This window comes from Myxocyprinus asiaticus, chromosome 19 (genome assembly GCF_019703515.2).
Source record: "Myxocyprinus asiaticus isolate MX2 ecotype Aquarium Trade chromosome 19, UBuf_Myxa_2, whole genome shotgun sequence".
Taxonomy (NCBI): Eukaryota; Metazoa; Chordata; class Actinopteri; order Cypriniformes; family Catostomidae; genus Myxocyprinus; species Myxocyprinus asiaticus.
The window spans coordinates 6,171,294-6,183,358 of NC_059362.1; the positions used below are offsets into that span (position 1 = coordinate 6,171,294).

Here is a 12,065-nt window from a genome sequence, read left to right on the forward strand (position 1 = left end):
TTTTACAATTTTTTTCATTTTTTCATTTGCAGTGCTTAATGGGATGAGTAGGTCCTTCAATTGTTATTTTTTGCTTAAATTAAAAGTTTGTAAAATGATCTCTGAGGTGGTTGTTTTTGTTCAAGGCTTAGAAATCTTTATTGAAGAATCTTTTGAAATCCCTATGGAGAACATGAATTGTCAAAAATGCTTGATAATACTTTTCAAAAATATTGGAAAAAAACTGAAAAAGTCTGTGTTGTGCTCTGTGAACACCTGAGGCCTGTTGCATGAAGCTAGTTGAAAAAATTCAGAGATTCGGAGTAAGTTTCAGGTTAGCAAAACCAGTTTAAATCGGGTTCAGCAATCTCAAGACTCTTCTTATTAATGTTCTCTGTTAGCTCAGAGTTTGATTCTGAGGTCATGCCTAACCCTGAAGAATGTGCACATGAATGAGTGACGTTTGCCATTTAACAGCCAATGCGACAAGCTTGTAGAAAGCTGTGGCGATTTACTTCTCGCCAGAAATTCAGTGTGATTTACATCTCCACTGAAGATCAAGAGATCATTATGAAAGTATGAAGAATTTGAACATTTACACAGCATGAAGAAACTGCTGCTGCCGCAAAAGTTTGATGTGACTGCTGGAAAAAATAAATGAATATAATGTGTAATTGAATTTATATAGGTTAACAATAAGAACATAGTTGATATGAAATGTCCAGCAGTGATAGCTTGTATTATTACACATGCAAGTTTAAACATAAGCAACATTAAAGATTACAGTTGTACTTATTTAAATTAATTTGTCACCCTACATTTTTTTAGAGGCTTAAATGTGATTAAAATTGTTGTAAATGGAATATAAAATAAATAATACACTTTCACATGTGTATGTGTGGTGTGTGTGTGTGTATAAATAGTTACACCCCTCCCCCGTCCCGGTTTAACACTCAAAATACCTGCTTACCTGACCTATAACGTGATGGGTGAATGACATGAGAAGATGGTCAGAGGTGTCATATGAGATATTTTAAATGACTTTGTGTTGTCTCTTGAACTTTCATGAGCACAGAGGCACATTAGTATGTCCACAGCTTGAAGGTAGGATCTTGTGTATTTATGAATAAAATACTCTTGTTTTAAAATCTCCCTGCTCTGCTTCCAATTGTTATGACATCCCCTGAACACTTTAATATACTCATGATAGCTTCTGACAACTCTATAACCAGTAAATCCATTTAGCTAGCTAATTACACTTTGACATCAGCACCCTAGCAATCTATATAGAACCGTTAGAACGGAAGTTCAGAGACAAATTTTCAGGATGGCTGCACGCTAGTTTCTCTGGTGCATAAGTTGATTACTATGCTAATATATAGGTCTAACATATTTAATCTTAATATATAAATCTAAATTCATTAAATACATACATACCCCTTTGAAGTGTTATTTAATTTAGAGCGACAGATAAGGGGGAGTGAATTTATTGCATCAGAGATATCACTACTCACAGCTGATTGGTTCATTATCTGTTTGTGACCTGTAACCCAGAATAAAACCAGCTGCAGAGCAGGTTAGCCATGCATCGTAAATTGCTTTGATGATGAACACCGGTAAAAACTGACCCACCTTCTTGAGACCAAAAAAACAGAGTTTGCTTAAACTAAACTCTAATTTACCTTGGATGCCACTGGAACCGGCTTCGTGCAACAGGCATCTGCACGCTTGAGCTTATGTTATGTTAAAAGACAGGTTACATCAATAATAGTGTCTAGCCAAAACCAAAACACTTCCCCTCCAGGACATCAATCTCATCTTCTGTAATTATGGATTTCCATGCATTGTTTTGGAAACCTCTGGCGGTTTTGAGAGATCATATGCGGTTGACAGAGTTCCTGACATTTGTTTTTTCTTTCTCTCTCTCTCTCTTTCCGGTACAAAAGAATCAGGCGAAGTTATTTGTCGAACAGCGTCGGTTTCCATTTGCTGTGGATAACCAAAATACCAATGAAGAACTTGGTAAGTGGCAATTGTATTTATGATTGTCTGATCTTGGTCAGTGTGTCTTGTCCACATGTCTTGTTTTGATGTAATGTAACCTGCTAATGTTGGTATATTTTTTATTTCAGCCATAGGATATGTTCTCATTGGAAATGGCCTCTATGATGAAGCTATCAAACACTTCTCCTTGCTGCTACAGGTCAGTTTGATTGTGATTTAGAAGTCGACATAATGTTAACTAAATTTGGCATAAAGGTCAACATGAAAGAAAAACAGACACTATTTACTTTCTTAAAGCAATATTCACCCAAAAATGACATTTTTTGTCATTATTTCCTCACCTTTATATTGTTCCAAACCCATATGTTCTTATTATGCGCAGTTGTGCTCAAAAGTTTGCATACCCTGGCAGAAATTGTGAAATTTTGGCATTGATTTTGAAAATGTTACTGATCATGGCAGCCTGTATTTCTCCTGAGGTTACCTGTGGGTTTTTCTTTGTATCCCGAACAATTCTTCTGGCAGTTTTGGCTGAAATCTTTCTTGGTCTACCTGACCTTGGCTTGGTATCAAGAGATCCCCGAATTTTCCACTTCTTAATAAGTGATTGAACAGTACTGGCTGGCATTTTCAAGGCTTTGGATATCTTTTTATATCCTTTTCCATCTTTATAAAGTTCCATTACCTTGTTACACAGGTCTTTTGACAGTTCTTTTCTGCGCCCCATGGCTCAGTATCTAGCCTGCTCAGTGCATCCATGTGAGAGCTAACAAACTCATTGACTATTTATACACAAACACTAATTGCAATTTAAAAAGCCACAGGTGTTGGAAATTAACCTTTAATTGCCATTTAAACGTGTGTGTCACCTTGTGTGTCTGTAACAAGGCCAAACATTCAAGGGTATGTAAACTTTTGATCAGGGCCATTTGGGTGATTTCTGTTATCATTATGATTTAAAAAGTAGCCAAACAACTATGTGATGATAAATGGCTTCATATGATCACTATCCTTAAATAAAAGACAGTTTTTTTTTGCATGATCAGTCATATTTTCTAAATCAATGCCAAAATTTCACAATTTCTGCCAGGGTATACAAACGTTTGAGCACAACTGTTACCAAGGGCTATCAAGCTCCAAAAAGGAACACAATAGAGAAAAAAATAATCCCTATGTCGTCAATCGGTATATCGTTAGCACGAATTCAGGCACTGGAAAGGGTGTTGATCCACTTAACATTGGGACACTTATGACTCAGTTACCTGCAACACGATTACAAGGTTGCACACTTAAACGCAGCTGATATTAATCAACAACATCATGGTAAATATTAAAGCATACAGTGTTATTGTTAAAGATAAATTACATAATAAATAAAATACATGATGTTTATTTTAAAAACTCAGATATTTAATATCTGAATGAAAGCTATTACAAACAGCATATCTTCTAAAGAGAAAACAAGACTTTGACTTAATAATTTTAGATTTTTGTCTATCTTCTAAATATTTGAAAGACTTCAGAAGGCCTGACAGCATTTCTGGTAAGGGAACATAGAGAGCAACGATGCTACCTGGTTTTTACAGAAAAAATAATGGCATGCGGGTTTGGAAGGACGTGAGGGTGAGTAAATAACGACAGGATTTTCATTTTTGGGTGAATTAGTCCTTTAATAGATATTCCTGGTTTTAATATGTGTGATTCATCAGTATGTGTTTTTTCAAAGAAAGAAGTCTCATATAATCTTATAAAAATTGAAAAACTTGCTCTGACTCTGAAACGACTTTCCTTTTCGCTTGATGTCAACATTTATGCCTGTTTCACACTGCACGCCAAAGCAGAGCAGAAGCAGCGCATATTTTTCTATGGTGCCCATGTAAACATTGGAAGCAGAAGCAGCGCGGCAGAGCATGGCAGAAGCGTCGTTTCAGTGCAGAGTCTATTTTTGCCACTGTTTATGAACACAAAAAAGTTGACACGTAAAATTACAAATTTCAACGAATAAGCATATATTTGTTGTCTAGTGATGTGATGTATTAATTAGAGCACATAGGGGAAAAAAAGAAAAATAACAAATACAAAAGGAATTGTTTAAATTATATAGCAGGAGTACGGTTTTATCATTTAAAACTACATTATACTAAAAGTCATTGGCTTAAACAAACAAAATAAAACTGCCTATTTTATACTATTAAATAGAGAGCAGGTCTACAGGCTTACAGCCGAGTTCTAAAAGCTGTGGTAAACAAATATACACGACAGCCCAAGTGTTTGGTAAATTCAGAACTTACCTCAGTCTTGTATTCACAATAAGAGATTGACTGTGGTGAAATGAAGTGCTCTATGACCCTCAACGTACTGTTTATAAGGTTTAATTTAAAAAAAGGAAAAGCATAGAATGCAGTTACCTCTGCTTTTGTTTCAGATGGTAAATTAACATTTTTGGGAGTGCATCCTTTTTTAAGGAAAGTACTCAACACATAACATTTTGGCTGGTGTTTGAACAAAGAGATATCGCTGTTCAGTGGTGTAATAAAATTACTTATTTCTGACTATATTATTAAGCTATATTATTAAGAGTGATCGAGCCAAACCGAGTGATCAAACTGTCCTCGATTGTGCAAAACATCATTCAAAGACTCAATGTGTGTAAGGATCGGAGCTTATTATGTCACTACATGAAAACATTTTAAAATACTACGTTAGGTTAAGCCAGCATCATTTAAATAAGATTTCATGATGATCAAGTTTGTAATACTTATAGCTCACTCCTGATAACCATTTTATAACTTTTTTTGTTAGAGCGCAGCAGTTTCTGAGGCAGAAATGCTGCTGGTATAGAAGCACAAGCTTTGTTTGCTGCTAAAGTTGTCCTGATGTGCTGCTTCGGTGTGCTATGTGCCACAGGTGTTAGGCCATGCAGGCTATTGGATAATGTTAACTAACTGCCAAACAGATATTTAGGCATTATTTAAGGCTGCAGTTTTAGGTAATGCAGCCTTTCTAAAATCTTGCCAATATAAAGCTACCTCAAAAGAGGTTGCCAGTGGTGTTTCAGGAGGGGAGAAGCTTAGTTAAGAGAGAAACTGTTATGTAGTTAATAGTGGCCATGTTGTAAGCACCATTACAAGTACTGTGCTCTTTCCCTCCAGGGAGATCCTGAGCTGGTCAGTGCCATCTATGGGCGGGGAATAGCGTATGGCAAAGAAAGTCTACAGGTATGTGATTATAAAGGGTTTTATGTGTATTTACTGTACCTGCTATAACAAAATAAATGTGATTAATTACTGTAAAGCAGTGGTCAGCAATAAACAGTACTAGATTTTTTAATTTTATGAAGAAAATGTGAGTGGTACTTGGCTTGATATTCTGGTGTCTAGATCCTCATTCAATTTGATTCTGTGGGATTTTCTGTGCCCCATTTTATCAACCACCAGGAGAAAATTATAAGTCTGAGTGCTTGAAGTAAAAGCACTTTTTGTCCATAGCAAAAATGGTGTTGTGCAGAATTTTAATACTTAGGGTTAGATGTTTGTTCAAATCTTTAACTATTTAACTAATGTAGTGTCAAAACTAAACAAACAAATAGAATGTTTTGCAAGCAAACACAATTTGCTTTGCAAAGAAATTCTCGATTTTCAAACAATTGCGATTTGCAAATACAAAGTGACATTTGAGAGAAAATGAAAGGTAGTTGTTGTGCACCACTGGCCAAACAAATGCGTTGTGTTTTACAAATATAAAAAATTAGTTCCATATGAGCATGATCATATTTCACAAATAAATACAATCTATTCTACAAATTCTACACATCACTGAACAAATCCATACCACTAGTGAGTCATGTGACTTTTGGCACAATTTTCTCAACAACGTCTTGATTTTCTAACAAATGCATCAATGCTGATTTTCTCACAAATGGACTGAACAATCCTCTTTCAAAACAGTAGATGACACGGTGCTGCCACAAACTTAATGTTTTCTTTCATGTCGTTATTATTAGATATTATGTGGTAAATTACTCATTTTATAGTAAAAATGAGATCCACGAGAATGACAAATAAAGAATTATTCCTTAAATAAAAACATTTTCTAGTAAAAAACACATCTGATCTGGTAAAAACAAGAAATGTTCTAGTTATAACGAGATAAAAACAAGAGAAATATCCTTTGTCATTTTAACTAGATGATTTTGATTTGACAATGAATTGACAGCTTATTAATGTGCTTTATTCACTTATGTCCATGGTACACTTGCTGCTCAGTATGGAGTAACCGGAAATGATATCAACCAACAGGAACAGCGTTTGTGATCATCATATTATTGATAATTTAACTGATCTCTTTATACTTTAACCTCACTTAAACCATAAAGCAATTTTAATAGTTTTAAATCTAAGGCTGGTTTTCCTGATAGCATTGCAACTTTTGCAACTTTAACACTGCATCCTTTTAAGATCATCGTACGTTGTTCATCGTTTTACAATACAGAGTGCTAAGTACTGAAACCAATTGATCAATTAATGTACAAAGTGTCTCTACAGTATATGGAGTTGTTCAATACAATGCTGAGGCCCGTCATTGTACTCCTTTTCTGTGTGTATCTATTCCCAACAAAAGGAGTGGTCACTGCAGAGCCCATTATAACGATTAAATAATACATTTTATTAATCCCAATGAAGCTGAGCATCAAGACATATGGTAAAGACAAGTTTCGAAGCCATAATTGTTTCTTTTATTAAATAAAAGTTTAATAACTTTAATAAGGACCATACAAGATGATGTTCAATTTCCATATTTGGCAGCATTATTTTCAACATTATATTCGTGTTGAGGAGACAAACTCCTGGACATGTTGGTAAAAGATTCAGCTGTAGTTCAGCACCTTTGGACAAGACAGCTACTGTAATGAAGCAAGTGTACCATGGACATAAGTGAATGAAGCACATTAATAAGCTGTAAATTAATTGTCAAGCCAAAATCATCTAGTTAAAATGACAAAGGATGACATAATTATCAAATTTTTATCATGTTATTACAAAACAAAAACTTTTTTACAAGATTCAGTTTTTATTAGAAATGTTTTTTTTTTATTTAAAAATTATAGTTATTTGTGACATAATATTATTACTAGAAAGGATCTCGTTTTTACTAGAAAATTAGTTTTTAAAAAGTTGTTTAAGTTTGTGGCAGCATTGCGCCATCTACTGTTTTGAAAGGGGTTTGCTTTGCCCATTTGTAAGAAAATCTGCATTGATGCATTTGTGAGAAAATCAAGATGGTGGTTAAAAAAATTGTGCCAAAAGTCATGTGACTCACAAGTGGTATGGATTTGTTCAGTGATGGTGTAAAATGTGTAGAATAGTTTGTATTTATTTGTGAAATATGATGTGTGCTCATATGGAATTTTTTTTTTATATTTGTAAAACACGGCGCATTTGTTTGTTAAGCCATTTGTACACGACAACTACCCTTCATTTTCTCTCATTTGTTCGAGAGTCAAGTTTTCTTTGCAAAGCAGATTGTGTTTGTTTGCAAAACGTTCTATTTGTTGTTTAGTTTTGGCACTAAATTAGCTCGATACCTAACCATCAGCACAAGCAATAGGAATAGTGAAACACTGCTAAATATATCAACACTGCTAATTGATGGATGAATTTAGATGGACATACAAATAAAAGTGATTCTCTTTCTGTCTCTCTGAAGGACATTAAAAATGCAGACTTAGCTCTGTATGAGTTGAGTCGAGTCATCACTTTGGAGCCCAACAGACCGGAGGTGTATGAGCAGAGAGCAGAGGTGAGAATCCTTGACATCACACCAGCGAAAGCCTTTGATCAACATGACAAACAGATATTTTATTTAGAAAGAAACAGAGTCATTGAGTACTTTTACATGCACACCAATACGCTGATAATAATCAAAGATCAGCTTATTCAAAAATCTTACAATGCAAGAAAACCAGGTTTACATGAGATTTGAAATCATCTGCTTATTCTCTGATTTTGACGTTAAACCGTAAACAGTAATGCACACAACATTCACACACATGGGATATGCCGGTAAGGATGCTGGTAAAGGGGTTTACATGCAAAGCAGATTAGGGGTAATTGGCAAAAATCTACATGGGTAATTTTATGACATTACAAGACACATACAAGGAATGTGTCTTGGTGACAGAAGCTTCCAGTACACCAATAATACAACAAGACAGAGATCATAAAAAACTTGAATAAAAATAAAAAGCGAATAGAAAATATAAGTATATATAGAAATACACAATAAGACAATAAGTAGTCACCCTTTGCCTAGAATTTGCAGACATGTACTCTTGACATTTTCTCAACCAACTTCTTGAGGTATCTCCCTGGGACCCTGCTTTTTAAACAGTATTGAAGGAGTTCCCATCTACAGTGTATCTGGAAAGTATTCACATTTTCCACATTTTGTTATGTTACAGCCTTATTCCAAAATGGATTAAATTCATTATTTTCCTCAAAATTCTACAAACAATACCCCATAATGACAACGTGAAAGAAGTTTGTTTGAAACCTTTGCAAATTTATTAAAAATCAAGAACGAAAAAACAATTACATGTACAGAAGTATTCACAGCCTTTGCCATGACACTCAAAATTGAGCTCAGGTGCATCCTGTTTCCACTGATCATCCTTGAGATGTTTCTACAACTTGATTGGAGTCCACCTGTGGTAAATTCAGTTGATTGGACATGATTTGGAAAGGCACACACCTGTCTATATAAGGTCCCACAGCTAACAGTACATGTCAGAGCACAAACCAAGCCATGAAATCCAAGGAATTGTCTGTAGACCTACGAGACAGAATTGTATCGAGGCACAGATCTGGGGAAGGGTACAGAAACATTTCTGCAGCATTGAAGGTCCCAATGAGCACAGTGGCCTCCATCATCCGTAAATGGAAGAAGTTTGGAACCACCAGGACTCTTCCTAGAGCTGGCAGTCCAGCCAAACTGAGCGATCGGGGGAGAAGGGCCTTAGTCAGGGAGGTGACCAAGAACCTGATGGTCACTCTGACAGAGCTCCAGCGTTTCTCTGTGGAGAGAGGAGAACCTTCCAGAAGAACAACCATCTCTGCAGCACTCCACCAATCAGGCCTGTATGGTAGAGTGGCAGCCGGAAGCCACTCCTCAGTAAAAGGCACATGACAGCCCGCCTGGAGTTTGCCAAAAGGCACCTGAAGTATTCTCAGACCATGAGAAACAAAATTCTCTGCTCTGATGAAACAAAGATTGAACTTTTGGCCTGAATGGCAAGCATCATGTCTGGAGGAAACCAGGCACCGCTCATCACCTGGCCAATACCATCCCTACAGTGAAGCATGGTGGTGGCAGCATCATGCTGTGGGGATGTTTTTCAGCAGCAGGAACTGGGAGAGGGAAAGATGAATGCAGCAATGTACAGAGACATCCTTGATGAAAACCTGCTCCAGAGCGCTCTGGACCTCAGACTGGGGCGAAGGTTCATCTTCCAACAGGACAACGACCCTAAGCACACAGCCAAGATAACAAAGGAGTGGCTCTGGGACAACTCTGTGAATGTCCTTGAGTGGCCCACCCAGAGCCCAGACCTGAACCCGATTGAACATCTCTGGAGAGATCTGAAAATGGCTGTGCACTGATGCCCCCCATCCAACCTGATGGAGCTTGAGAGGTCCTGCAAAGAAGAATGGGAGAAACTGCCCAAAAATAGGTGTGCCAAGCTTGTAGCATCATACTCAAAAAGACTTGAGGCTGTAATTGGTGCCAAAGGTGCTTCAACAAAGTATTGAGCAAAGGCTGTGAATACTTATGTACATGTGATTTTTTTCGTTTTTTATTTTTAATAAATTTGCAAAGATTTCAAACAAACTTCTTTCATGTTGTCATTATGGGGTATTGTTTGTAGAATTTTGAGGAAAATAACGAATTTAATCCATTTTGGAGTAAGGCTGTAACATAACAAAATGTGGAAAAAGTGAAGCGCTGCGAATACTTTCCGGATGCACTGTATGTTGGGCACTTATTGGCTGCTTTTCTTTATTATTTGGTCCAAGTCATCAATTTCAAAAACTTTTTTTTTTTTTATTAAATTTTAGTTTTATAATTAAATAAATTAATATGTTGGCACAATTATATTTTTGTCTACAAAACTATTTTCAAACATTTAAGCATACGCCTTCAGATCAAAAGATTTTTAAGATCATGAGAAACATTTCAGTCAAGTGTTTCAAAACTTTTGACTGGTAGTGTATGTGTGTGTGTGTGTGTGTGTGTGTGTGTGTGTGTGTATATATATATATATACACACACACACACACACACAGTTGAAGTCAGAAGTTTACCTTGAAGTCATACAAACTCATTTTTTAAACACTCCACTGATTTCATATTAGTAAACTATAGTTTTGGGATGTCTTTTAGGACATCTACTTTGTGCATGACACGAGTAATTTTTCCAACAGTTGTTTACAGACAGATTATTTCACTTTTAATTGACTATATCACAATTCCAGTGGGTTAGAAGTTTACATACACTAAGTTAACTGTGCCTTTAAGCAGCTTGGAAATTCCAGAAAATTATGTCAAGCCTTTAGGCAATTAGCTTCTGATTGGAGTCAATTTGAGGTGTACCTGTGGATGTATTTTAAGGCCTACCTTCAAGCTTAGTGCCTCTTTGCTTGACATCATGGGAAAATCTAAAGAAATCAGCCAAGACCTCAGAAAAAAATTGTGGACCTCCACAAGTCTGGTTCATCCTTGGGAGCAATTTCCAAACGCCCGAAGGTACCAAGTTCATCTGTACAGACAATAGTACGCATATATAAACACCATGGGACCATGCAGCCATAATACTGCTCAGGAAGGAGACACATTCTGTCTCTTAGAGATGAACGTAGTTTGGTGCGAAAAGTGCAAATCAATCCCAACAGTAAAGGACCTTGTGAAGATGCCGGAGGAAACAGGTAGACAAGTATATACTATATCCACAATAAAACGAGTCCTATATCGACATAACCTGAAAGGCTGCTCAGCAAGGAAGAAGCCACAAGCGTGTGCGACCAAGGAGGCCTACAAACCTGACTCAGTTACACCAGTTCTGTCTGGAGGAATGGGCCAAAATTCCAGCAACTTATTGTGAGAAGCTTGTGGAAGGCTACCCAAAACGTTTGAACAAGTTAAACAATTTAAAGGCAATGGTATCAAATACTAACAAAGTGTGTAAACTTCTGATCTACTGGGAATGTGATGAAAGAAATAAAAGCTGAAATAATTCATTCTCCCTACTATTATTCTGACATTTCACATTCTTAAAATAAAGTAGTGATCCTAACTGACAGGGAATGTTTTCTAAGATTAAATGTCAGGAATTGTGAAAAACTGTGTTTAAATGTATTTGGCTAAGGTGTTTGTAAACTTCTGACTTCAACTGTATATGGTGTTAATATAGTAACCATGTTTAATTTTGTGGTTACAATTATTTTATTACTATGGTTACTGTTTCTGTAGAGGACGTCAGGACAGATCCGTGTTTCAATTATTTTTTTCCCGATCCCACTCTTTCATCCTCATTTTATGTCATCAAAGACACACTTGTTTTTAATAAATATTTACAAAGTATTTTAACCTTGGAAATAAAATGTCTAAAGGTAGTGAGTTTTAACTGAAAGTAAACATGGTTCTCACGGTGATCGGAGGGGCTTGACCGGTAAAGATTTAAAATGAACAAAATATTTTAAAGGGTTTTGTGGAGACAGGTTAAACGTGTGAGACATGTTAAACAATTTCCTGTAATACATTTTAGTGAATTTTTTGGGGACTGTATTGACATTTTTCTATAGTTTTTTGTATTTTTTTTTTTTATCAGTTTTAACCACCCATTCACACCTTAACGGGGGGAGGGAGCTCTTTAGATCTTTTTGTTTGAGCTGAAAAAGCTTCTGTGTTGGGGGTGTGACATTCCTTTTCCAAAAGACATTAGGGTTACAGACTTGTTTAGATTTTCACCCGGATCTTTGGATCAGGACCAACCTGGAATGTAACACAAATTAAAACTTGAAATACAT

At 36.1% G+C, this 12,065-nt stretch overlaps 1 protein-coding gene across 4 annotated transcripts in view; it reads left to right on the forward strand.

Moving 5' to 3' along the window:
* The window catches only part of LOC127409884 (tetratricopeptide repeat protein 13-like), a 120,864-nt gene that overhangs the window by 20,099 nt on the left and 88,700 nt on the right, over positions 1-12,065 (forward strand). For all 4 annotated transcript variants that reach the window (XR_007892050.1, XM_051644826.1, XM_051644827.1 and 1 more), the window contains exons 3-6: positions 1,926-2,001; positions 2,112-2,182; positions 5,136-5,201; positions 7,690-7,782. Coding sequence is in view for 3 of the 4 variants with exons in the window: in XM_051644826.1 (XP_051500786.1) it covers positions 1,926-2,001; positions 2,112-2,182; positions 5,136-5,201; positions 7,690-7,782 (306 nt within the window). In the remaining variant the exon portion in view is untranslated. The remainder of the gene's footprint in view (positions 1-1,925; positions 2,002-2,111; positions 2,183-5,135; positions 5,202-7,689; positions 7,783-12,065) is intronic.